The 27,945-nt window shown below is 37.2% G+C and overlaps 1 protein-coding gene across 1 annotated transcript in view; it reads left to right on the forward strand.

Moving 5' to 3' along the window:
• The window catches only part of EYS (EGF-like photoreceptor maintenance factor), a 636,352-nt gene that overhangs the window by 445,325 nt on the left and 163,082 nt on the right, over nucleotides 1-27,945 (forward strand). The window contains exon 26 of the mRNA XM_088531218.1: nucleotides 15,415-15,644. Within this exon, the coding sequence (XP_088387344.1) occupies nucleotides 15,415-15,644 (230 nt within the window). The remainder of the gene's footprint in view (nucleotides 1-15,414; nucleotides 15,645-27,945) is intronic.

Raw genomic sequence — 27,945 nt, forward strand, 5'->3', positions numbered from 1 at the left:
TCTGTGTGTATTATTGATTGTGATATTGGTTATAGTCTGTTTCATTCTGTACTGCTGCCTATCAGAACAATACATTAAAAGTAGAAAAAAATATAGATTTATATAAGAAGAAAGGATATGATCTATAACCTCAAAGCAATTGGTGACAGTGTGGGGACAAAAAAAAAAGTTATGCATAAAGATACTTTCGGAATTTACTCTGTTTCTTCTTTTAAAATATGCCTGAGTTGATGATGATGTGTATGAGGAGAAAGACTGAATCCAGAGGAACTTTCTTTAGCTGAGCAGACACCAGCATGTTAGAATCAAAGGCTGAAAGCTGAAAAAGCTGAAACCAGAGAATATGAATCAGTACCAAAAAAAAAAAAAAATTAAAAAAAAGCTATTACAGTAATCATGATTATAGTTGTTACAAACTACCAATTTAAGTGTTAGATTCTTCATGTCTTGCTGTCTTAAAATTAGACAACGTGTCCTTCTAGAAAGAACACATGTCCTTTAGCCAACTGGAACTTGTGAGGCTAATGATAGTTGTAATTTTATGAAATACTAAGATCTGAGATATTCCAAAGAACAGATTAAACTGATGGAACTTGCAGGCACACACAGAAAAAAGAATTATTTGAACACACATACACATACACACACATACAGAAGAATTACTTGAACAAAGAAATTAAAAGAGTAAAGTACTGAATGTAAATAGAGGCTTAGTCACTGCCTACCATATACAGTCAAGTGATAAATTGTCATGTATTTTGCTTGTCAGGAAATCTCTATGCCTCAGACACCTGTATTCTTAAGTCCCCAAAACAGTAAAAATCAAATAAATTGATAAAATATATAATTCTTACTGTAATATGTCCTCATTTAAATGAGTCTGTGAATTGGGTAATGTCTGTATGGATTAATTAATATACAAATACGTTATTTTCAATGGCCAATAAATGGACTTCTCCAGGCAGATACTATGCAAAATTGTGTTTCCTACAGGGAATTGGGATTGTTTGTTTAAGTGTGTAATCTTGAGTAATGCAATGCTAGAAAGATGCATCATCCTTCAAGGGCCAGTGGTTACAAAGGTTAAGAAAAGAGTCTAATCCCTACAACTACGTGATTGTTGCAGAAGAACAAATATATTTGCCAGTAAAAGAAACATTAATTCCCCACCAAAATCATATAAATATTTTACAATTTCCTGATTTCTCTAAACTTAAATTGATTATAAATAGTTTATGTGTTTTTTCTGTCTGTAACCTGCAGGACTATTTAATCAAATCCTGTCTGAATCTTGCTCTGCAATGCTCTAGCTCTACAGTGCATCAGTGCCCCCTGCAGTCTTGAAACACCAGTTTATTGTTAAAAAAAACAACTATGCTGTTGATATTTAAGTGACTATCTCATACACTAGCTAAATACTGCTGTATCCTTTCCTTTTTCTCTTCTTTAAAAAGTGAAATAAGTTCTTGGGTAGGGAGAAAATGCTTCAGAAATTTAATAAAAAAATCTAGGCAGACTTTTACAGGCAGATAGATAATTTGTAGCAAGCAGTTTATCCTTAGGAAGTGAAGGCTGGTATGGAGGAAAAACAAATCTTTTTTTTTCCATAGAACTAGGATATAAATAGCAGAAACTAAAAGCATAGTCAATTCAGAATTTATAAATATGTATAAATATGTTATAAATAATTAATACAATTAATATTAACATAAAGAAACCGATTCTTAGAAGATCAAATTCCACAATATACAGAAGGCTCAGAGTATAGAGAAATCAGTGTTTAGTCTGTGCAAAACTGCAATAGGTTTTCATATATATATTAGACAATTCGCACAAAATCACATGTATGATCTAAAGATAAGTTTTCATTTGTGTCCTCCATCTCCTACTCATATCTTTCTCAAGTCTTTGGTAAATTACTAGTTATGGGTTCAAATAATTTTTTATGCACTGAAGTTTACAGGAAGCCGTAGTTTGTCACAGCTGTAGTAGACACCTTAACTAATTTGTGTGTTAAACATTGCAGCTCATGAAACCCGGAGGGGTTCTTACTGTAAGCAGTGTTAAAAAAGATACATGAATGTTTTGAACTTAAAAAAAGAGAAAAGAAAAAAAAATCTTCCAAATAAAAGCCTCTTTTCTGTGCTGTACGAGAACTTATTAAGACATATGTGCTCCAGATCAGGTCTCTAAAGCCAGATTTCCATTTTTTCCTCTCCACCCCTTTCTTAATTAATAGGAAGGTGCTATACTAGTAGTACCCATCCAAGACCCTACTTGACATAAAAGTATGAGTCACCATTTCTTAACCTTCAAAAATATTCCTTATTTAAATAACAAGATGTAATTTGTAATTTTTACAGCTGTAAGTAGCAAGGCTGAAGGCCAAGTGACATTATCCAACTGAAAATGCAGTAATTTCTTAAAATTAACTGCCTAATGTATTTCACTGATGTTATAAATTTGAGTAAGTATTCGATGAAAATGAAAGGAAGTGATTAGACCTCTTCAGTTTCTGGGCACTATAAACAGAAGTCTGACATCATTAACTGGCTTCCAGCATTTACCAGTTATTAAATGCATTTCATAAACAGGAAGATGCAGAATATTCTTGATTGAATGAAGGCATTTGAAAGAAATTCACCAGAATTTGTAACTCTTAAGTAGCAAGCTGCTTGCCTTTGTGATTTTTATTTTAATCATTAAAATCAAAAGGTTAGATTTTTTGAAAATTGAAAGTTAAATGAGTTAGTTATTTTTTTCAGAAGGGACCCAAACAAGAAAAGAGGGTGAATACAATAAAGAAATCTATTATATCTTTTAACCCCCAGTTGTGTTCAGATGATAGCCTTCATTAAAAAAAAAGGTTCAGTTAGTGCAATGATGGTGATTGACTTGATGTTATTCTTAAATCTGAGGTCCTTTGAAGCTAAAATCTTTAATATTGATGATTTGAATATAGATGCGCTTCAGAACTTAAAGAAGTTAATAAAGTAAATATGGCAGAAGAATACAGTGATATTTGAACATAACAATGAGAAATATTCATCTACTCTGTCTCTGAAAATACTCTCTCAGTTTTGTAGTTCTCTCTTGCTTTGAAAATTGTTTCATAGTTTGGAGGAAAGATGATTTTTGGTGACAGGTATTGCCTCATCCCAAATTGTGAGCAGATGCTTAAACTTCAAATGAAGTAGCATTTGGGTTCAGGTTCCGGCAGCATCTATGATGCCCAGCTGCTGTTAGGATCAATACATGCAAAGTATTAACTTGTTTAAATACTGCTCTGGAACAGGCTGATGACCTGACAATTCCAATATAAAATATTTTTAGCTGAATATCTTCTCTACCTCCTGGTGATGTTGCTGTCAGAGCCTTTGAGTTGATAAGAAAATAAGATGGTATGAATGCCGAGGCCCCAACATAGGAATATGGCATTTTTCTATTGAGTAGCCCCATGGAGAAAAGGATCTTGAGTTTCCCTGGATATTAACTGAGTTGGACACAGTAACTTCACTAATTATTCCTATTATTATCCAGTGCTGAGAAGTTTAGTGGAGCCTGATGACAGATTGTTCTGTTGCTGCATTTGCTCTTGATACCATTACAGGGAGTTTTGAGTACTATTCTATGAGTTATATTCCATTAGAAATGCTTATATAAGGAAAGACTGGCATCTTTGATAAACATCTGCAGTTTTCTCTCTTCTGTTTGTGAACTGTTCTGCTTTCCCTCTGGTTGCTCCCTCTAGTAGTGAAACTAGTAGTCTTGATACGATTGCCTGTTACTGTCTCTCCAAGTACTAAAATTTTGCTAAATGAAAATGATACTCTCTTGCTAATGCTGGAGTCATATCAGTGCCGCTGTGCTGGACTTAATTATTCATAGCTTTAGAAGAGTTGTCGAAAATAGGGCAAAGGAAGTTCTACTTTTTCGCTGTAAAGGGATCTTTAGGGAGTGCTTTTAGATATGTTTTGAGTATCCAGAAAATATTTTGGGTTCTTTGCAGTTGTATAATCTAAACACACATGATTCTTAATGAGAAGTAGTGACTGTTAAGTAGGGATTTGTCTCCCTTGTCAAAGTTAATTTGTTAAGTTCCACCTTTAACCAGCAGAGAAAGGTGATCACCTCTGCTAGAAGAGGATGAACTGAAGATTCAGATTCTCTCTGAATATAGATTGTCTTTAGAGAAAACCAGGGTGATTAGTGAAGGCAAACTTCCAAACTCCTCGGCAGGTAATGTTTGATAGAGTGAATTCAAGGCTAAGAGCTCTATTGGCAAATAAATGTATTCAAATATTTAAGAGGGAACAGGCTATTTCAGCTGGCATTTTGATACCTTGGGGATTTGGAAAGGAAAAGAGATTGAACATGACATCATAAGTATTTAACATGCTATTTACTTTTGTATTGATTCTTGTTGCTGCTGCTCTTGTCATTGCCATAGTACTGGTCCATCCTCAAGTAAAACGAGATTGTTCATTACAAAAAATGTATTACGGCCAAAACTGAAATGTTTTTCCAATTACTTGAAAGGTCATGGTGGTCAGCAGAGGTTCCTGAGGAATAGAAGAAAGTAAATGTCACTCCAAATCTTCAAAAAAGACAAGGAGTACCCAGGGAACTGCAGGCTGTCCAGCCTTTGCTGGATCCATGGGAAGGTGCTAGAGCAGCTAATCCTGGATACCCTTTGCAGGTACATGAAGGAGAAGAAGGTGATGGGGAGTAGTTAGCACAGATTCACAGAGGGGAAACCAAGCTTACCCAGGCTGATAGTCATCTGTGATGAGATGCCTGGATGGATAAATGATGGGAGAGCAATAGATGTTTTTTTATTTTGACTTCAGTAAGACTTTTGATACCATCTCCCATAACATTCACATAGACAAGCTCCCATAACATCGACATGGGCTGAACTACAGCCTAGGTGAGCAATCAGTGCGGTCAACTGAAAACCAGCTGAACAAGCTCAGAGAGTGATCAGCAGCACAAGGTTCAGCTACAGGCCAGTCAAAAGTGATGTTCCCCAGGCATCAACACTGGGCCAGGTCCTTTTCCGCTTACTTATTAATGACCTGGATGATGGGGCAGAATGTACCCTCAGTCAGTTTGCTGACAATACAAAACTCTCATATCTGATGGGAGGATGTAAAGAAGATGGGTCCAGATGCTTCGGAGTAGTGCCAGGTAACAAGACAAGAGACAGTGGTCACAAACACACACATTTTTCCTGTGTATAAGGAAAAATGTCTTTACTGTGAGGGTGACAGCACTGGAACATGTTGCCAAGAAAAGATGTAGAGTCCCTGTCTTTGGAGATCCTTGAAAGCTGCCTGGACACAGTCTTGAGCAGGTAACCCTACTTGAGCATGGAGATTGGCCTAGCCAGTCTCTAAAAGTCCTTTCCAGCCCCAACTCTTCCATGACTCATTCTGAGATTCTGTGAATTACTTGACCTTTCATATTTACACCATTCTTCTGTATGCACTGAATAGGAGTGCAGTAATATTTTAATTAAATGCCAGATTACTGATGAATAAATGATGTTTGTGTTTATGCATACCAGCCATTCTCCAGCATTAAGTCTAGAGAATTAGAAATTAAGTCTGCAAGAAAGGCTGTATAATACATAACAGTACTCTGCATTTTAACCCTTTCTGTACTAAAACATCCTACACATCTGTCTCATCTTGCTTGTAGACAAGTTTTCATGGTAATTTTAATGAGGTATTTGATGCAGAATGCCTTATATTCCCATCTCTTTCCAGTAACACATAATACTCTTCATCTAGTATTCTTAATTAGTGTTTGCAAAGCAATGTAGGCTTTCCCTACTTCCATTACATAAGCAAGATCTGTTGTCTTCATGAGGGAGACCAATGCACAGAGAGGTAAGGATTCAATATATGAAAATTAGTTAGATGCCGAAACTACTGAATTCTCATGTGAGGCACCTAAAGCCAAAACACAGACCTTTAAAACCACTTCTTGCCTGTAATCTAATCAAAGGTGCATGTGAGCAAACACAACCACATTGTTGTGAGCAGAAGTCAGCAGTTTGGGTACTGCTGTGCAGTGTGTATTACAATGCTGAAGTCTTACCTGAAATGAATTATTACACAGAATCCTACAAGAATAGTATGATAGATACAAGAATAGTATGATAGATACTTGATTTTGGAGTCTAAATTTAGATAGCATCACTGAGAGCATCACTATAGCTCTTGACACTGGGTAGAAGCTTAGATAAGCAGTAATGATACCCTTCTGGAACTGTGATGTATTAGATAACTCTCATAATATCTCTGTTAAAGGAATTCAATTTACCACATAAAAATTTACTCAGCCATTTAGGAATGGTGCAGAAATTATGATTATATTCTATTTTTGCAATGGCCTTTCAGACTGAAAAGCACAGTGCCATGTTAAATAGCATTTACTACCAAGATTTTAGAGACAGAAGGAAAACATTGTTCCTTTTCAAAAGCAATGGCATCAGTCTGAAGAAACAAAACAAGTTGCATTAGTCAACAGAAAATTCAGTACTCAGACGTACTGAATCTTGTTTATCTAAACTTAACAAGAGGTAAGAGATGAAGCTAGGAAGAAGTTTGCTGCCTGTAACCATAGACAAACTCAACACTGAATGCTGACATCAGACAGATTTTGCCAGAAAGTCGAAGATCTGCCCACAGCCTCACTAATGAAGTTAAGTAGTTTTGACTACTGCCTCTTGTGAGTTTAGTGTTTCTATGATAGAAAGTCAAGAGGGGCTTAAAAGGAAGGAAGGCGGCAGCCTATGAAAGAGCAAAATCAACCCAAAGTAAAGGTCAGTGTGAACAACCGAGAGGTTTGTTTCTCACTTGAATGTGCGAGAAGGTAGCGTGCAGAAGTTCCAGGTAGAAGGATTACAGATCAGGTACAGAAATTTAGTTCTAACAAAAATTGTATTTTTCATTTCCAGAACTTAGGAAATAAGATAATTGTTTTTCAAGCATCATCTAAGAAAGTCTCATGTAAGGAAGGCTCCCTTTAAAGGCTTAGTTCAGGAAGGTATTAGACTTCTATCATGAACTATTGATTCTGCAAATTCTGTTGTATTACTTCTGTTGTAAAGTATATGGAATCTGCATGCTTTAAAGCAAGCACAGCAGGACTATGTCTCTTGGTACGTGTATTTCCTTTTCCTTTTTTTCTTCAGCTCCCTTCCCATAGCTGACATTTCTTTTTCGTATCTGACATTGCAATGCATACTGCACATTGTTGAGCTCACCATGAAATTTCCTTTTGTAAACTGAGCTTTCATAAACTTCATTATATCTGTTAATTGTATTTTCACATCCTCAGCTGCATTGTATATCAAGAACATTATCTGCACTGCTAAGAGTTTGCACCATTAAATCAGATGCTGTGTGTGCACTAGCAATTGTAAATTATGTTATACCAACTGAGAATTTTTTAAATGGAAAGCTGCAAGTACAGTATGATTGAGTTCTGCTACCGAATGTTATGGCTGGTAGGAGGGAGAAACTGGGTTCATAGCCTGGAACATACACTGAGAAGTTAATTTTAAAAGGGATATACCTGATTATAAGTTGCTGCTACATGGATTAGGAAAACAAATAACTGTTTTTTCTGAATCAGAGAAAAACTGAAATGGGTGAGGAAATAAGTTTCAGGTAGAGACTACTGAACAAAAATAGTCTCCTGCAATCTCTTAATTCTCACTGTGCCTACTGATAAACATTGTTTCTCTGGTAGGAAAATTTCACAGATATGTTTTTGTTCTGTGGATTCACTGCAGTCAGTAAACTCTCTTTTAAATAACTCTTGACATGACTGTAAACAGTGAAATAAACAGTCTGTAAAAGACTTTGTTCTTGCTTTCCAAACTATATGCAAGGTAGTAGGTGTTTTATTCCTGTTTAATCTGAAATACTGTTTGTTTTGATTTCATAGGGTCGTGAAATTACCTTCTACCATGTATGCTAATGCTCTTGAAAAATCTTTCTTTAATCTCCAAAATCTAAAACACTTAAGAGTACATTTTAATATTTTAATATTTTTCATAGCTTAGCAAGAATGGCATGTATGCACTTCACCAAAGAAAATTACAAATAAAAGCAGTTGCTTTCCACAATTACTTCCCACAAATTACTTTATTGACAAGCTAAAACTAAAATCTGCTGTATCACACTCAGATAGGGCTAAATCTATTACTAAATCTAATAGTTTAGTGCATAAAAGTAAATGTTTAGTGTGTAAGTACGAGAAGATGCCAGCAATAGAGATGCTATCATATTCCTAGGGCTCCCGTGCCACTGCATGTCTCATCAAACTGCTTCATGGAAAAATGTCAAAGTAGTTCTGATGACATGACTTCCATCAGCCTGGTACTGAATTACCTTGGGGATAAGTCTGCTGCTCATTGCAGTTCTCAGGTTGCGGTTCATTATGCAACTAGACCTTCTTTACTGTAGAACATCTTTTTCTTATACTTGAGTGGAATTTCCTGTATTTCTTTCTGTGCCCATTGCCCTTCTCTGTGCCCTTCTCCCTTCACCAGTGAAAAGAGTGTGACTCTGTTTTGTCCTTATCCCTTGGGCAGGTATTTGTGCACATCGATAAGATCTCTCCTGAGTCTTGTATTTTTGAGGCTGAGAAATCCCACCTCTGCCAGTCTCTCCTCATACAACAGATACTCGAATCCCTTCATCATGTTGGTGGTCCTGCTACTGACTTGCCATGACTGGCAAGCCAACATAAACCTGTCACGTCTCACACTGGGGAGCCCAGCGCTGGAGTCAGCACTCTGGATGTGGCCTCACCAGGGCTGAGCGGAGGGGAAGGATCATCTTCCTCAACCTGCCTGCATGGCCATGGCAGTGCCCAGCATGTGGCCTCATGCTGGGAAGGGCAAAATCATGTCATATTTCCATATTAGCCCACCACGTGACTTTCTTAAGGAGTAAGTGGCTTAATTCTGTGATGGACTTCAACTACAATTCTCTCTTGGTAGGTGAATTCATATTGGAGAGAATAGCAGGCTTTGATATTTTGCCTTTTTTTTCCCCCCCTTCAGTTTTTCTCACAGGAAGTATAGTCTGGTGAATACATATGAGTCTGGTTAGAAACATCTATGATTTCTAATCCCTTTCCAGGTCCCACTTTTTGTGTCATTTAATATCTGATAGATAATCAGTAAAATAACTCACACAATACCAGCCACAGCAGCATGTGTTTGAGATAAAGTAAATAATTTTTAGTTTTCTAATAATGATAACACCAAATTTGGGATATGATTATTTAGTATGAGACATTTTGTTCTTTTTTAAATTTTAAGATCCGAGATCTGTGTGTTTACAACATGAAGTAGTATTTTCCCAGTTGGTGCTGTTTTGACGTTGTGATTGGTCTCAGGGTTCTTGGAAATGAATCATGATCACTAATATAGCAGGCAGCAACAGAAAGCACATACCATAGGCAAGCTTAACAGAAGTGTGATTGATCATTTATATAAAGTTGAAATTGTACAAGAAACAGAGGGACTAAAATACAGAGTATGACGAAAATGAGGAATTGATGTACTTATAAACCCACCCTAAAATCACCACTTTTATTCCAACCTCTTTTATTTCCTCTAAACCTTCTAATTTCTCTTGGTTACTTTTATACCATTTGTTTTGAGACTTTTTCTTAAGGAAACTTTACATGATCACAATTTTTAAGCCTCTACAAATGTTTCTGATATAGTCATCTCCTGCAGTAGTGATGTAACAAAATACAGGAGGGCCTTATTCCCTTGCTTTAGTTGCTAATCTGGGAATTCAGGAAAATTCAGAAACTACCACTATTATTGACCTCAACTGTTTTGCAAGTTAACCTGCTTTCTCCGTTCAAATATGAGATGCTTGTTTTTCTCCAGAGGAGTCAGTGGAGATGGCAACTGTTGCAGCAAAGCAATCTAAGAAAGCTGATTTTTTAAAAGCTTTTTCAATTCCAACCAATATTAATTCCACGTTCTTTACTAATTTTTTGTTTTTTTGAAGAAAGCATGAGAGCATAGGGAAGAAGGAAGAACAGCTGGTGAGACTACACATGCTTTTGATTTTACAGCACAACATTGAGAATGATCCCAAATGCTGTCTTCCTCCCACTCAGTTTATATCCTCAAGTGGTAAAGAATGACATACAAAATAAACAAGATTTCAAATTATACTAACATCTGTATGTTGACAAGCACTTCAGATTTACATGTATTCAGCTATGAAACACAAGGTTACAGGCCTCAAATCAGCTGTTCTGAGCTCCTCTTAAAATTAAGAGCAACAGGCTGGTACTTGCAGCAGGTAACAAGACCGTTGTGTGAGGTATTGATCTCAGATGTGCTGGCAGGTTGGGAAGCTTAAAAGAAAAAAACTGAAGCCTTGCTAGAGATAATCAGTGAATTGGGTTTTGCTGGATTCATTTCTATCAAATTGTTAAAACTTCGTGTAACAGCTCAGTTACTAGATTAGCTTAAACACTTCCTGATTCTTTATTCAAATACATGTTTTAGTTAAACTGTGTGTAGTCGAGGTCGTTACTTATTCATAGCAGTTTGAAAGGAGTGGGAGTGCAGCCGCAGATGTTTGCCCAGCACCGAGCCCGGGCTCAGGCTTTCCTGCTTTCACGGTCGGAGAGGGAGCCGTAGGGTGCCTGGAAGCAGCGCTGGCACAGACACCGTCAGGCACCATCGAGAAGCAAAGCGAGCAGAACAGCACCGCGAAGGCTGAGACCACCAGGAAGGGCAGCAAACGAACCTGGAAGGAACCAACCTGCCAAGAAGCCTCTCTTTACTTCTTAAACAAACAAACAATGTAAACCAAAAAATGACACTTGAGCTGCAACTACTTGTGCTTGTAAAAACCCAGTTGATACACGCTCCCATGATACTGTCTGAGAAAAACAGTACCTTCAAGTCAGAAGGGGAAGTTTAACTTCCACACCTGGAAATCACTGGTTACAGAGGACCTAAGAGCACAAGGCTTGCCAAATGTAGGCATGTTATCCCTCTAGTTCAATATTCCATCTCTGACAGAGCCAAGGGTCCCAAGGAGTAGATTTTGCAGTGGTCAGCGACTGGGTCTAGTAAGAGGAGAAGCTAGTAGTGAGAATGAGAAGTTGGTTGGTGCTCCAATTCTTCAGTTCTTTCCCAAGTTCTTTTTTTTTTTTTCTTCTTTGTGAGAAAAGAGAAAAATCAAGCCAACATTCCAACTCGCTGCCAATAGTTTTCTCTTGTGGATATCTGATTTTATATGTGTACTTACTATAAGACAGCTAACAGTTTCTCAAACATTTGGGTTATGCTTGGGGAAAAAAAAAGGATTTTTTTGATGTGTTTTTTATTTAATCTGAGGTTGTAATCTCAGCAACAGGTGACTAAGCATTTTTGTTTTACTGTGTCACCCTGGTAGAAGATAGCATACTTACTGGCACACTTTTCCTGCAGCTCCGAATGCAATGCTTAATGGTATTAGCTTCGTGCTTGTTATTTACTTTAGGAGAAGGGAATGGTTAAAAGCAAGGAAATTTCTTTGCTGCATTTTTATTCAATAGAACTAGTAACTTTTTTTCTTAGAATTCCAAGCCTCTTACCAGCAAACCCTCAGCCTCCAAAAACTTTTAGGATTTTATTTTCAGTCTTCTTGTTATTCTTCTTGTTTTCTTCTTATTATCCAAGAGGAAAGTATCTTTTTGGATGCTTTTATCTCATATAAAGTGTATGGCTTGTAAGTGTCTCGAAATCTCTATATCCTCGTTTCTGACCCATGTTTACATTATGTGTGTGATTTGGCTGTCTTATGTTTCGGATGATATATCTATTTAGGCAAGCTCTATATTTCTGTACACATTATTTCTTTTTTCATTCTGTGTGTCTTTAATGGAGAACTCCTGTCCCAAGCCTCCAACATAAAATTATCTGATGTTTTTATTTTGATAGTACTTAATACAAACTGTGGGAAAGAGCTGAAATTTTTAAGTCCTGTACATTTTCCAAGTATAGAATGTAAAGTAAAAAAAATCCTTAAAAAAACTACAATCAGATCTAAAAACATCTGGATGTCTAAATAAAAATTTCTATCTAAATGTCTTTGGGACTCTATGTTCCTGTTTACAGCATCTGTGTAAGGGATGAAAATAAGACAAAGCAATAGAGATTTGATTATGACTATGACCTCTGTAACTTTGTTTAAGCTCCATGAATTTTTTTGTCGGCAGCCTCATTTAAGCTTCATAAAGTGATTTGTGAGCATCATATAAGTTGTGATTTGGCTTAACACATTCTCTTATACCTTTTGGACAAATTGACTAGTTTTAGTTATTTCTCTGTTTTCTGCTAATGTCTTAAACATGTAATTTGTGATTTTAAAGCCTTTTCATTTCCTTTCTTTTTTTTTTTTTTTCCAACAGTCCTTAACCTGTTTCTTTGAATTAAATTCCATTAGTTTCTGGGTTCTCTAAGGTACTGACTCCACCATGTACAAATCCTACAAACTTTATGAGGATTTAGGACCTTTCACACTGTTCTGGCTTCATTGATGAATTGTTGGATTGAGATGCTGGAAAAGATTTTTAATAAGAAGGAACTTTGGTTCTGATGAATGGTTGTGTGTACCAAATGTAACTTGAGTAAACTTAGATGTAGATTTACACCCTTCTGGATCTTCATAAAAATGCAGGTAGAAAATAGAGATAGTTAGTGATGCAGTCCTTGAGCATATAAGGTCAGTTCAAAGGGAAGTATATCCAAGAAAAATATTGGTTAAGTCCTTTATTTTTGGCTTAAAGATTCACAAAGTCATTTTTAGTTTCAATAATGTATATTCCTCACACTTTGTACAGAATGTTGTTTATACTTGGTGTGAACTTGTGTTATTACAATATTATATGGAAGATATATTTTTATGGGCAAGAAGAAAAAGAATTTTAACTTTATGCAATTGTACTTCTCTGCATGCATAACTTCTGAAGAAGGAAGAGTGGTTCATTATTATTTTAAAATTAGATTTAATTTCAATTTCGTATCATATTATTTTTAAATAGCAAAAAAAATAAGTAATAATAATGATGTCGCAATGTGCTCTACGTGTCCCTGCTAGAGCAGGGGGATTGAACTAGATGATCTCCAGAGATCCCTTCCAGCTTCAGCCATCTATGATTCTGTGTGAATAACAAGATTATTCCTGATTGGCCTTCTTGGAATTCAGATTTCTTTGCTTAAATGAGTTCCCAGGAATAGCACAAAGCACAAGTAGAACTCATTTTTTAACTTCTACTGCACAGTTATAACAGGTAATAACTTCTGTCTCCTGGAAGAAGAACAGAGGAGCTTCTTGTCAGGAAAGGAGACTGAACCCAGTCCCTGAGGGGACGAGACTGCCACAATGCCATGTCCCCAGGTCCAACCAGCAACACTGCTGAGAAAGTATTCCCAGGGAGAACCCGTGCCAACACACATGTAAAATGTGGACCCCTCCAGCTGGGCTTGGACACTCAGTCCACCCCAGAGCTGGTCCCTCCATCCCTGGTTTTCCCACTGCTGCCACCTGGACACAGGAGCCCCTGAGGTCCGCAGTCCTGCTCCAGCCGCAGATGCAGAGCCCTCACACACACGACGTGAACACACACCAAGGGGTCTCGCAGGCCGCCCCAGCCCTCGTGGCCTCCTAGGCAGTTGGCTGCTGGAAGGAGCAGGGGGCGGTAGCCGGGGGCCGCCATGCTCTCACCTGTGGGGCGCCACACGCACCCGGGCTCCCCACGCACTTCAGCTCGGCCCCCGCTGGCCCGGCTGGATGTCACTAGCGATGGCTGCCCCACGCGCTCCCATTGCGGCACCGGAGACACCCAGCCCGCGTGTCCCGCTGCCTCCCTCCCGTTGCTGGTGCGCAGACCTTCACGTGCACATGGAGAGTCCCTTGCCCAGGAAAGCAGAAAGGAATTTAACAAGGGGACAGGCGCAGGGCATGGGCAGACAAGTGCACAGAACAACCGCCTGTTTGCACACGATCGACCCCTTTTTGTCCCCATATCCTTCTATTTTCACGTATTTGTTCCTCCTGAGTCACCTAGATCACTCCCTTTTTCTGCCTTTGGCTCCTCAGATGCTCTTCCCTTGCATCCCACAATGTGTTTCATACCCTAAGGCAGCGAGCCCCGCCATTAATCAAAAAGGTGCTTTGAAGAGCCACTCCCATTGACTCATCTTGCTCATACCTCGACCACGGGGCTGATGCACTCCTGGGACAGTCCTGGGAGGATCTGGCCAGGAGATCCCTTCCGTGAGGAGGTAATTTGGGTTCAGACCTGTGCTGCACGTGTCTCTGCTGGTTTAGATGAGCCCTGGACATGCTGAGCACTCTCCTGTGATGCGGCTGGGAGTAGCCAGGGCAGCAGTGGTTCCCCTGCCTTGCTGTGGAGATGAGGTTTTTATCACCTAACAGTTCTTTCAGTATTTACGGAATTTGAAGACTCTTGAAGATCTTGCTTCCCAATCAGCTCTTTTTTCTCATCTGCTCTCCCTTCCTTCTGTTGGCAGCAGTGACTCTCCCTGATTCTGCATCTTCACCAATGCAGATATTTCCTCTAAGCTCCTTTCTAAGGCCCAGAGCCCTTGTTTCCTTTTCCACAATTCTGCTTCTTTCCCAATTAGTGCCCTGTTTCTCTGGGTTACTTCCAATATTTGCTTTCTCCTGAATTATCTCTGTCCAACTTCTTTTCCTTCCTGCCTGCTTCACAACATACTTTCCTCTGCATGCTGACAATTTGATTTCTGCTGTACTGGCACTACTTAATCTGTTTTCCTACCTCCTCCAGGATGAGAAAGCAGAATCAGCAGGAGATCATATTACTTATAGCTTTTTAAAATATTATTTTACTTAATATTATTTGTTAATTTACTTAATATTATTTGTGAGTTATACACTGGGAGGTGTGTCTTCTAGAATGGCCTTACAAGATTTGGTACCTTCAAGCAATAAAATACCTAATAACAGAGCCCGTGTTTACTTGCCTCTCTATTGCTGATATGCCCCTAAAAGGAATTATAAGACCATGTACAAATTGTACCGTATGCATGTAGGTTATTTTTCTCTCCCTCACAGAGGAAAATACTTTCATTTATCCCTTAGGAGACATCCCTTAGGAGAAGGAATGAGCAACTGCATTTTCATTATCTGTTTGGTAAATTTCGGGATGAGGACTTTATTTGGAAATTACTAATGTCCTCATATTTCCTTCAATAGAATATGAATTTCTAAAAACAAAGTCTTAATATTTTTCAATAAAAAGGTGAAATTTAATGCAAAAATTAGGAGTTTTTTGTTTTGTTTTGTTTTGTTTTGCTTTGATATCTTGTTTCTGTCCTTTCAGGATTCCTGCACCTTCACATCTGTCAGCCGCTTTCCCTACGGCTGCTGCGGATACATCTGAATGGCCTGAGCCTGCGGTGCCCTCCGTGATTTCTCCCGAGTTGCCATCTGTGTGCCAGGAGGGTTTGTGCCATAATGGAGGGACTTGTCATCCTGCCTACCTGCCTACGGGGGCCACGTCGTTCCGGTGCGACTGCCCGTTACACTTCACTGGCCGGTTCTGCGAGAAAGGTAGCCGGGCTTCATTCCTCTCCTACTCGGTGAAATGCAGGTCTTGTGCTCTGCAGGAGGGAAAGGGGAAGAGGTAATGAGAGGTAATTCTTCTCTGCTTCCCCTCTCAGTTATTCTTGGGAATTCAGGAGTGAAGTTCTTGGGAATTCATTAGTGCCTGGAATCAGGCACATTAGTGAGAGTTGCAGGCTTGACAATAAAAAATATTATGGAATACCACAATATTAATGCATGTTGTGCAGCATAATATTTTTGGAAGAGAGAAAAAAGTAACATAAAAAATGAAACTAAGGAAGAGATTTCCTCAAAAATATGTTTTCAGTTTCTACATATAGGGTTTTTTTTTGCTTGTGCTGCTGCTCTTTTGTTGAAAAGTTGTTTTTTTATTCTGCAGTTCATTTATATTTTTATTGTATTACTGCTGCTTACAATACACAGATTAGACAAAAGAACATAATTAAATTAGAACTTAAGTAAAAATGAAACCTTTAAGTAATTTTGGATTCTTTGTAAAAAGTATCAAGGCTGTCAGACAAAGTGATCAACTGACAGGTTTTCTGTTTTGTAATCCTACTTATTTTGCATAATTGCTTTTCAGAAAGTTCTTCTTCATGATAGATTTTATAGCTGAATTTAAAAGCAGTAGGGAATTCTCATTAGTCTTAAAGGGCATTACTGGTGTCCTCGAGAAGAAGAAAAATCTCCAAGTTATCATTATATAATTGTAATAGTCTCCTAATGAATTTCCCAAGGTATGGAATACAGGCAACAAGGGCTAAAAATGCCCTTGCCAGATTTTCAGTGTACCAGAGCTAATCTCACTTTGTATTGCTGACTTAAAGCAGGTGGCTAAAAACAATCAATAATAATTAAGCTCAAAAAAAAAAAAATACTTGCAGTGTGTGTTACCGTAGATATCAGAGAATTTTTTACCTCTCAACCTTTCCTAAGTTTATGATAAATTAAGTCATATGCGTATATTTACAAATTCTCAGTGTTGAAGATGAATTCTGGGAATGTGTTTTATACATTTCATATCTGGACATATTCTTTGCACTTTTTTTCAATACATTGCAGCTGTGCAAACTGCACCATGAAATAATGGACCAAAAAAAAAATAGTGTTTCCTCCAAAGATAACAGATTTAGTGGCAGTTTAGAAACATTTTGAAGTAAGTGTTTTGTTTGTTTACATACATTTGAAGTGCTAGAATTCCCCTCTGTGTTCTAAAGAATGCAGTTGGCATCCTGTGTACTAGCATCATCTGCTGTATTTTGGATGGAAACAGGGTTTGTTTTTTTCTTCAGGGAATGAACAATATTAAGTTTAAAGAGGAGTTTGATAGTAATAGGGCCATATCAGCATGCATGTTGGACAACCACTCAATTTAGATGATGGATTTTCTGGATTGCACTAGTATGGGTTTGACTGGTGCTTTATTCAGATTCAGTCCTACCTTCCAAGTGGTTCGTCTCCAGGATTTTTCAACTCACTGGGATTTTTAATGAAAACTCACATGTTCCATGTCTGCATCATATTATTTAGGCTGAGTACTTGCCTCATTTCACGACAGACCCATTGACTAAAACAACTATTTTTAAGCTGTTCATTCAAAAATACATCCAAAGCCATTTTCAGCCTTGAAAGTTAATCAGTACAGGCCTGTTGAGTGCATATAGTGGGATAAATTGACTCTCTTCTGATGACATTTTCAAGATAATTTCACATACTTATCTTACTGGGTAAATGAAGTATTCTCCCTCTCTCTCCTTCTGTGACTCTGATTAAAAAATCAAGTGTGAAAACATGACTGAACTATGACTACTTGGCAAGCGAAGTAGAAGCAGAGGACTGTTGCAGTAAGTGACATTTGTAACCCCATCTCTGGTTATTAGAACTGAACCATCCTATTTATATACACTGGTAACTGTCTCATTCGGTAAAATCAGACTATGAGCTTTAAAAAAACCCTAAACAGGTAGCTACTTTTGAGAATAAAACCATACTTGTATAACCTTTTCATCGTTGAAATGGTTGGGGTGTCTAGTTTTCATGAGATATGTCTTTTCCTTTGTTCTAAATTTAGAAGAGATACCATTTGCATTGCTGAGACTTGCAGACATACTCGATGGTGAGATTTAATGGTGATTCATTTTCTGCATAGGCTCTATATTAATAGTTCTGGTCCTGGAAAAAGAACATTTATCTTGTCTTCCTTTGGTATGGGGAAGATCAACTAAGGAGTTCCTGTCTTTACAAGCTTCTTTTTTTACACTAGGCTACCTCACTGATGAGCTTAGGGTTTAATGTGCAGAACTCCCACTCAGCCAGGACTGCTGTGTGCAACAAGTTTATTGGCAGATCATTGCAGCAACTGCAACCCAGAATATATGCAATATGCTGTATGTTTCTGTAAATCAGGTTCAGATTTGATTTATGCTCTATGTAGTAACTGTTTAATCTTAAAGTTTCTACTATTAATTTAGTGCAATGAGACCAGGAACTGTCCACCAGAGAATTACAATTCTCTGACAATCAGGGTCCAGTTCTTAAAGAAGTATGGGAATAATATTAAGAATAGAATCATTTTATAATTGTTTGCTAGACCCTGCAAGAGAGAAAGTAAATTATCGTGTATGGAATCCAGAAACTTTGTTTCAGTCACAGAATTTGTCTCTCAACTCCTCAGAGAGTTTCTCATGAACTAGCTCTTCTTATCATGCTATAATGTTCTCCCATAAATTTCAATAATACTTGCTTATCTACTATTAATTACATTTCCCTTTTTGTGCTAGCGAGCAAGAAAATATATCATGTACTCAACTGCTACATTAACAGTCAGCATGGCATACAGTAGTATCATACGTACAAAAATATTTGTAGGTGTCTTCATTCAAATGTGTGCTTTTGTGTGTGTGTGTAGCTTAAGGTGTTACTTGGTTTCCTAATAACAACTGTACCTTCCTGACAGCATGTGAAACCTTCTGGTATCAAAGCAAGTGAATGCCATTGTCTCAAGTTATGTCGTTCGACTTGATAGCATTGTATTATATGCAATATTGCACTTTGCTATTATATTGCTCCTTAACTAACTACAGCAGGTTGTTCTGCCCCTGGAGAAAAGTGTGTAAGTCAGAAGTGTCGTTATGGTTATAGCAGGGCCAAATCAAACAGATTTAACAGATGTTCTTAGTGATAATGTGCATAGGTAATAGTACATAGTGCCCATGTGTATTTACTCCAAACAATTAGATACCTCTGAAATATACAAAATGGCAATGTTAAAAAGTGGAAATCTATCTCTGTTTTTCTAAGAAAATAGAAAATGAAAGATATAAATAAGTGTCTCTGAAGTAAAGTCAGGTTGGAGATAGGGTCACTGGTTTTATGCTGACGTATACAAACAGCAATCTGAGGCCTTAATTTAAACACTACTTTCAATTTTCTTATTACCTAACACAGTTGTTTGAAAATGAGTAGCTTCTACAAGTTTTCCTTTTAAATAAAACATAGCAAATTTGCTGCCAGTGTAAATCTAATGTTTTGCTCAGCAGTGAGTGCTAGGTCATCCAAGAGAACGCAAGAATCTGTATAGATAGGGAATACAGTACAGGATAACCCAGAAAGACATGACACAGTGTATTCTGAGATATACTTTATTTGGCCTTTTGGATAAGTAAAATTTGATTTTAATATGAAATGTATTTCTTCTTTCCTCCATGAAACAACTCTCTATTGGCTAAGGTGCTTTATCAGCTTCGTTGTGATACCCCTCCCTACATGAGTGGAAAAAGAGCCTGATGTTTCTGGTTTAGCATGAAGCCAGATGGTTGTCTATTACTGTAAAGTTCATAGTGATAGGTTTGAATATCACTGTCTTCCACATGCAAAGAAAGTATGTCTGTGACTATTAATTATAGGATTAACATTTTTAAAGTATCCAAAGTTTTTACTATTCTGTAAAAGTTTTATAAACTGTTCAATAAAAGGCTATTAAAATGCCATATGTTGAAATTAGGATATCATCTGTTGAATTTGATACGTTGCCTATGTATATTCTGTACATTATTTAAAGGTCAACTCCTTCCCCAAAGCTGCATAATCAGTGGTAAAATGGGAGGCTGTTATAGGCATTTCTCTCTTGAGTGTCCTGCCTGGAGATCTTTCTGCATTTCTTCCCTGAGATACACTAGTTGAATTCCTGATTTATTCATATTTGATAAAACCATTCTGAACATTAAAGGTTTTTTTTTACTTTTGGCTTTTCTAGAAATTGGTCCCATTTCTTGCATTCTTTGTTGACTAATATCATTCGGCAGGGACCGTATATTGCCTTTATTTATTTGTTTTGGGAAACAAATGTAGTTGGTCCAGATTCTGTGAAACACTGATTTCAGTCATATTTGGAAGCATATAAACTTGTGTCTGTAGTAGATCATAAGTCTATTGATGTTTATAATGTGTGTGTATATATTTGTATATTTTTTTAAAAAAGTCATAGCCCTATTTACAACATGTGAGGAAGTGGGAATCATATACAGAAGTGTGAATGGGGACAGGCAGTCGTACACTGATTGATTTCATTTCCACACGTCTATATTTGATGTACTCAGGAAAGCATATTGTTACCTCATACCATTTTCTGTTTCTTTCATTTTTTTCCAGAATGCAAGTCTTCTTTCTCCCATCTTATCCTCCCTCAAATGTCTCCTGACCTTGGTAGAACTCTGTGAGCAGAAGAAAATAAGTTATTCAGGGATATGTGCAAACTTTAGTAATAACTTGATATTATAAACCAGAGACAGCATCTAAACTTATTAGCTGCCTATTGCATTTCTACAAAATGTGTTTATTTATGTATGTACAGATTTCAATTTCTCTCTCTAGCTTTTGGCCTAGATTTAAGAGAAGCAGTGAGATCAAATGACAGCGTGAGTTTTCCCTTCAGGCTTACAACATTTTCTAGAGGATGGCTTCAAAAATGAAGCAGGAACTTACACACTTAAGAATAAACAAAGGTTTATCTAGAAGTTACACAACTTTGGATATTGGCTGTTGATACACTAATTATCACATAGCCAAATTTAAGGTCGTGTGTAGGAAATAACTAACCATTCCCATATGGTTTGTTTGATACAGTAAAAATTCAACAGGAGTACTGTTTTTGTGAGTAATGCAAAAAAAAAGACTTATCTAAATAGTTTTAACATTCTTCACTGCACTTCCACTCAAGGATGTAATCTCACATTTTGATACAGGACTACACAAACATTGTAAATGGAACCTTTTAACACATCTTAGTATTTTACCGTTCTGGGGTACAGTGAGACAGCAGAGGAAAATAAAATGTTTTGTCACCTCCTAGATTTGGACTTGTAGTAAGAGATTCTCAGAATTCAAAGTGCAGATGAACATCAGCATGAAAATTTTATATGTGTAAATTGTACTTTTTCTGTTTAAATGTAATGGGTCAAAATGCGCTGTTACCTATGCAGATTACACTTCCACTGTTGTATGTTAGGGATACAGGTATGAGTGAACAGTGATGGACTTTTTCCATCACTGGTCTTATGATAACCTGGAACAGACAATTTTAATTGCATGATTGATGGATCAGAGAATTCTTACCATTAGATTAATTCCCACATGTTCACATGGGAACATATGAAACAAAGCTTGACAACAGGCGATATTAACCTCTAGGGTTTTGGCCTTTTAACGTTCTTCCTCCTTGCCCAGCCGTTGGCTACCAGGCTTATACAATTATCCTGTCTCTAAACAGTTAATATACAATTAGCATGCAATTATCCTGTCTGTAAACACCCACCAGCTTCAGCCCCACCTCGGTGATCTGTTTTTCAATTAGACATGAGGATTCGAAGAGCTGCAGAAGTCAACAGAACAGTTTTCTTTAAACAGTGCAGTAGCAAATAAGATGTGGCTGATGCTAAAGGAAACAAATATACTATTCAGCTTTTTCATGCCTCAAAATATGAAATGACAGATTAAAGCAATAGAAATAATATGAGGCTATATAATGCTAAAACACTGGAGATAGTTTGTCATCTCTCAGGATCATGACTCTATCATGTGTTTCATTTTATTACTGCTATTATTATTACTACTATTACTAAATAGCAGGAGTGTTGGTACAAGTTTTTCTAGCTGCAGATTTTTTTAATTGGACCTGATAATATTTTATTTTCTGATTGTCAGTTTAAATGTTTATATCACTTAGAAAATTTAGTAGTATGCATCATACTATGAAATGCTATGTAAAGGCTTCTGGAAATCAGCCTACTCATGAACGAATATAGAGATGACAAGAAAAGTCAGAGATCAGTGTACTGGTCTGTAACTGCTGGCATGTGAAATAATCATCACTTTTCCCTACTAAAGCTCAGACTGCAACTTGCTGGCACATGCCATTTTGTGTTTGTGGTACGTGTTGTGTTGGATTTGGGTTTGTTATGTGTAAGCATTTTTAAGCAATTTAATCTGGTTCCTGAAAAGAGGTGGCGCTTAGTTCTTGGGAGCAAACGACCAGCTTAGTCCAGCATTGATTTTTCAAACTTGTGCACTAATAGATTATTTTCTGTATTTGTGTTCATGCATAATTCCTTGGCGTTTCTGATTCCAATATGTGTTTTCTTCTTACAGAACTGCTTGGTTTTATGAACCTTTCAATTATTTCTACCTACCCCTTCCCAGGACTAGTTCTGCTGCAAAAGCCCCGTATAACTGATTTGGGAGAGCTATCATGGTGGTTCTCCATTATAAAAGACACTGTCATGTATAATAAAGATAAATGAAATAGGCATACTTTTCACTATTATTAGAAACTCCCATCAATTTCGTGTTGCGGTTCTATGTGAAAGTAAAATTATTTGCTTCCCTATTGACACAAGCAAGAAAGAGTTTAACATGCTCCAGATTCAGGGTTGGAATATGTGAATGTGGCCTTCTTGGTGCTCCCCAGAACACAAAGCAGTTGTCTCTCTTTGACTTTCGTTTTAGTGAGAAGTTCTGTTTGTAACGAACTTAAAATATCCGTATTTGAGATTTATTTTTTAGCTCTTGTGACCATAGAAAGGGAATTGAGGAAATGAAGCAAAGGAGTCAGTGGACATTATAGTACTGTCCACTGCAGCATATGTCACCTCACCTCAGGTGCTTTGAGCTCTGCTCACTCCTTTGAAAAGTAACAAGGTATGAGATACCCTCACTTGATTTCCTGTCGTTTGACCACGAGGTTTAATGATGATACTGGGCACACCCACAATATATCTATACACACAGACACGCACACAGCTTAGTTCAAGGGGCTCTTTTACCTGGTAGTAAAACAAGGTAAAACAAACAATTCATTTGCTCATGTGAAGCTGCAAGTTTTGTGAGCAGAAACTTTCCAAAAGTCTTTCATTATTTTTAACAGAACCAGGCAAAAATAATACTGCTACAGAACTTCCTTTGTGGATACTTATTCATTTCAGACTTATGATATGCTTAGTCATTCAACATCGTATTTTCAAATACGATTCAGTCTTTGAGCATGTCCTCTTACTGCTCTTCAAACTTACAGGTTTTCCAACTGATAATGCAGATGTGAGAAACCAGGATGAACAGAAATGATTTGTGCAATTTGTGCTGTAGGAAATCTGGCCATGAGGACATTGCCAGTGTCTTTTAATTGAAGACTCAGTGTGTCCTGGTAGTGAACACAGGGGCAGTGAGCAGAATCTACAAGCCGTTACTTCTGATCCAGATAAAGAGCAAAATTATGAAGGCTACACTAATAATAATCATTTCTATTTGGGGATTATAAATACGCTTGCAACAGAATGGAATCTGTAGATAAACTGTTGCTTTGAAAAATATAGATTAGACTTCTACTCTTTGATTTATATTTCTTAGTAACTTTTTAGCTTAGTAATTAATTTGTAACTTTTTTTAAACAAGTGGGAAAAAAGCAGCCACCTTGTATAAATATACCTGTTTTAGCAATATGTCTCTTTTCTCAGAGAAACTGATAAATTTCCCCATCAATCTTTGTGTCTTTGATCATATTTAGTATAAAGTTTAGAGTCACTGAAATCAAATGCTGAACTGTGTTTGGGAAAAGATGTCTCAGATACTTCTTCCCTTGAGAGATCCATTTGAAGTTAGAGCCAGATGAATGTGATCTCAATCAATGTTTGAAAATAGGGTTTCCCATTTTTCTAGCATATTTTATATATATATAATTGTATATTTAAAAAGTCAGTGAAATTAGTCTTGGAGCTTCTAACTGCAAAAGTTTGTGTCTTTGAACATTTGTCACTTTATTTACATATATCCAAGAGAGCTATTCTTTCCTCTCCATTAAACATACATTAATGAAATTTAGCAGTGAACTTTAGCTGATAAGTAACCAGAAGGAAAATTTTAATAAGATATTGTTTAATCTCTTGTATGAAAAGATAACAAGTAAGAAACTGTCAGAAAGATGTTGGGAGTTGGAAGAGATAATATTGCCCACAAGAGCACTTACTTACATTTTCTATCTCCTTTTCTTCTATTTTGTATATTGGCAATATCCTGTGTTATGAAGCTAGTATGCCTGTAGCTGCAGAGAAGACATTTTTATATAAAGCCTTTTCAAAGCAAGAGTGAGAGAGAAAATTTATGCTGTCCTCATCCCAATTTCCTGGGATTCAGAACAGTTATTCCTCATAATTTTTTAAGATTAGCAATACAGTCACTATTAACACTATTACAGCAGTGTTGCTATTACAACAGTCAGGAGCCAGTCCTAAAGATCCGGGTATTAAAAAAAAAAAAAAGAAAGAAAGAAAGAAAATACTGCAAATAATAAATTCAGTTTATTTCTGCCAAATTTTCAGTGTATAGGTAACCAATTTCATTTAGAGAGAGAGGTTTTTATTTGAAGCTCTGTCTTCCTGTAGTCCAGAAAATATATTTCCTTTAAAATGTGTTCTGTTCTCCTTTCTTGGAATTCTAATTCTTTGGGCATTTTTATTGTCATTATTTAAATATCCTCTGTTACCTTCCCACAAACTTCCCCACACCATATTTTTTTCTTTCTTTTTTCTGAGATGAATTGACCTACAAAAGAGATGTAACCAGGAAGGGCATATTCTTCTTTCCTGAATCCCTAACAAAGGATTTTTCTCTATTTTTACCTTTTTATTCTTCCTTTCACCTTTGGACTTTTGCCAAAAAGTCATCACCCCATTGCAGGAGGACAGCACTCGCTGGTTACACACGGTAGATGTGGCAGATGGACACTGAGAGACAACCAGTTCACAGACAAGTTCAATAAAATTTCTTGCTTCAGTTGCCTTTTGGTTCGCATCATAGATTGCATAGTCAGAAATATGTTTCAGAAGTTTAACAAAAAAAAAAGGATATTAATGTTATTGAACTCATTCCTCTAAAAGTGTAATGCCTTTGCTTGCTTAAAACATATAGCACATCTTTGAAAAACAGGTGGCAGGAAAAACAAATGTTGGGAAATGTGGGGAAATGATTCAGGAGCATACTAATGTACAGAAAAGCAGGCCGTGGAACATTTTTGGCCTGTGTGCTCTTGGAGGAAACATGCAATGCCAAGAACTTAGTCAAGGTGATGAACTGCATGATCCCAGCTCCTGGAAAAATGTGGAGTTAGTATGGAAAGACCATAGTAGAGAAAGAAAAAAAGTCTTTATTTGCTGTGGGTTAATTTGCTGAAGAGTTTTGGAAATTGAAGGCAATCAGCATTTTGAGGGAAAAGCATCTGGATTCAGCGGGAAGTGGTGAAGCAGTTTTGGACTAATCCTTCTTCTGCTCTCCTGAACTGTTTTGTAGAATTTTACCACCTCAAACGGAAGTGTCAATTTAACTGAGATTTAGAGTAATTTAATTATACATCTCCATTTGATTTAGAATGTATGCCTCCAATACAATGGACCATTTGAGCTTTAAATATATTCAGTGTCTAGAATGTAAGAAATCTGTGTGATTTGTGTTTACTGTTAAGCAGATACTCTGCTAGATCAGGTTCTGAACTGGTATCAGTCCTGTTCTTAGTTTGTCCATTTATGTAGTGAATCAGGTAGTGACATTTCAAACCCTTCTTGAACACTTTGTGATATTGTGAATCAGTATGGAAATTTTCTTTGTTTCTTGATTAAAAGCAGATTCAAAGTTTGATTAAATGCCAGTTTAAGATACACCTTGGTTATATATAAATGAAAGATAAGTAAGAATAGAGCCTGTTGCAATGAAGAATTATTTGTTTTGTTTTTAAAAGAACAAATTAATTCTAATAACCAATGTTCAGTCTCTGTAAAGCTGCTTAGAATTGCAGCTGTGGTCAATTACTCTCAAATTGTGACTTTCAGAAGATCTGTTTGGTCTCTTCTGTTACTGAGCACACAGTAGATACATATTTTACAAGTTTGTTTGTTTAAAATTAACGTCACTGCTTTGTAAAGGATATTATGGAGTCTGTTGGGCATTGGTTGCCTCAAAAAATTACTGTGAAAACAATTTTAAAGAAGTATAGAAGTCATTTTATATAGTCATCAATTTGCTAGTATGTTCTTCTCTACTCCATGTTCACCCCCATTCACCTGTAGTGAATATATGGAGTTATTAAGTATTGTTTTAAAATAAGATTTCTTATTTTTACATTTGTCTTTTATACAAAATGAGGTAGTTGTGACATGTTGTTATAATGGGTTGAATAGACTTTCTAGATATTATCTTTTTTTTTTTTTTTTTCCTGGGAAGAGGAGTGGATAAAATCAGTAGAAACCTGTTCTTCTCCTCATGTCAATAAGGGCCCTTTTGGTACCTGTGGAATTTTGACATTTGTAGCATTAGGCATCTAAACAAGTTTTTCTTTCCTGTGAATCAAAACTTTCTTTAAATGGTAATCTTTAGGTGAATTGAAAGACTCTGGATGGCAAACACCATTTTAGACAAGAATTGATCACTGAAAATTGAAATAATCACAAATTTACAATTTGTGGACAACAAGCTTTCTTCATTTCATTTTATATTTGAAATATTGGTATAACATTTTTTTCTAAAGCATGTAGCTTGTTCAGCTGCTAATTTCCCAGCTCTTTCAGTCATTTTTCATTTGAAGTAAGACAAGCATTGTTGCATAAGTGACTAATAATTGCCTTTTGTTGTTCCTCTAGTACTCCATTTATGGCATTTTCTGGAAACACCTTTTTTCAGTAACACCTGAATTGCTGCCATTTGTTCTGTTCATGCTAATTTGCTGATAATTAAGTCATCTATGGAAATGTTACATATCTCCCTAGGCAACATAACAAATAACCACTTTCTTATTTTCTGAGCTTGACTCATTTGTCTTCTTCCACAATAAATACCATGTAATAAAGCAGGCAAGGTATTAAATAATCCCTGAGTTTTATTATATAGCCTGTAAGGAAGCGAAGCACAAGACTGGCTTTGCTTTTAAAGCATAGAATAAAGAGTAGTTGGTTGTGTCTTTTATCAATGAAATCACTGTGTTATTGAATTAAGGTAATTGTATGCTGTGCTATATTGATATTTTGATTTCAAGACTGATGGATCAGAAATGGAGGGCTGTTGCGTTGCTAGATAAAAAGGACTGCAGCTGTTGATCCATTCCTAGGTCATCCTCAGGGGCTGCCATTTGAGGAGTGGCGAAGTTCACGCCAGGCTCCTCTAGCAACCTTGCTAAGGGAGACTGCTCAGGGACACACGGACTGCCAGACCTCTCTGCAGCACCTCCCCGGGTGGGGAGCATTAGCCATGAGTCAGCAATGTGCCCTCATGGCCAAGAAGGCCAATGGGATCCTGGCCTGCATCTGGAGGAGTGTTGCCAGCAGGTCAAGTGAGGGGATCCTGCCCCTCTCCTCGAGTCTGGTGAGGCCGCACCTGGAGTATTGGGTGCAGTTCTGGGCTCCTCAGTACAAGAGGGACGTGGAGCTTCTAGAGAGGATCCACTGGAGAGCCACAAAGATGATTAAGGGACTGGAGCATCTATTGTAAGCAAGCTGGGCCTGTTTAGCCTAGAGAAGAGAAGACTGAGAGAAGATTTGACCAACATGTTCAAGTACCTGAGGGGTGGTTGTAAGGAGGATGGGGCCAGGTTCTTCTCTGTGCTGGCTGGTGATAGGACGAAGGGTAACAGCTATAAGTTGAAACCCAGGAAGTTCCATCTCCATGTGAGGAAGAACTTCTTTCCTGTGAGGGTGACAGAGCCCTGGAATAGGCTGCCCAGAGAGGTTGTGGAGTCTCCTTCTCTGGAGATCTT

Source organism: Tinamus guttatus, unplaced genomic scaffold (assembly GCF_059628265.1).
Source record: "Tinamus guttatus ecotype Peru unplaced genomic scaffold, ASM5962826v1 Tinamus_guttatus_pri_ptg000402l, whole genome shotgun sequence".
NCBI lineage: Eukaryota > Metazoa > Chordata > Aves > Tinamiformes > Tinamidae > Tinamus > Tinamus guttatus.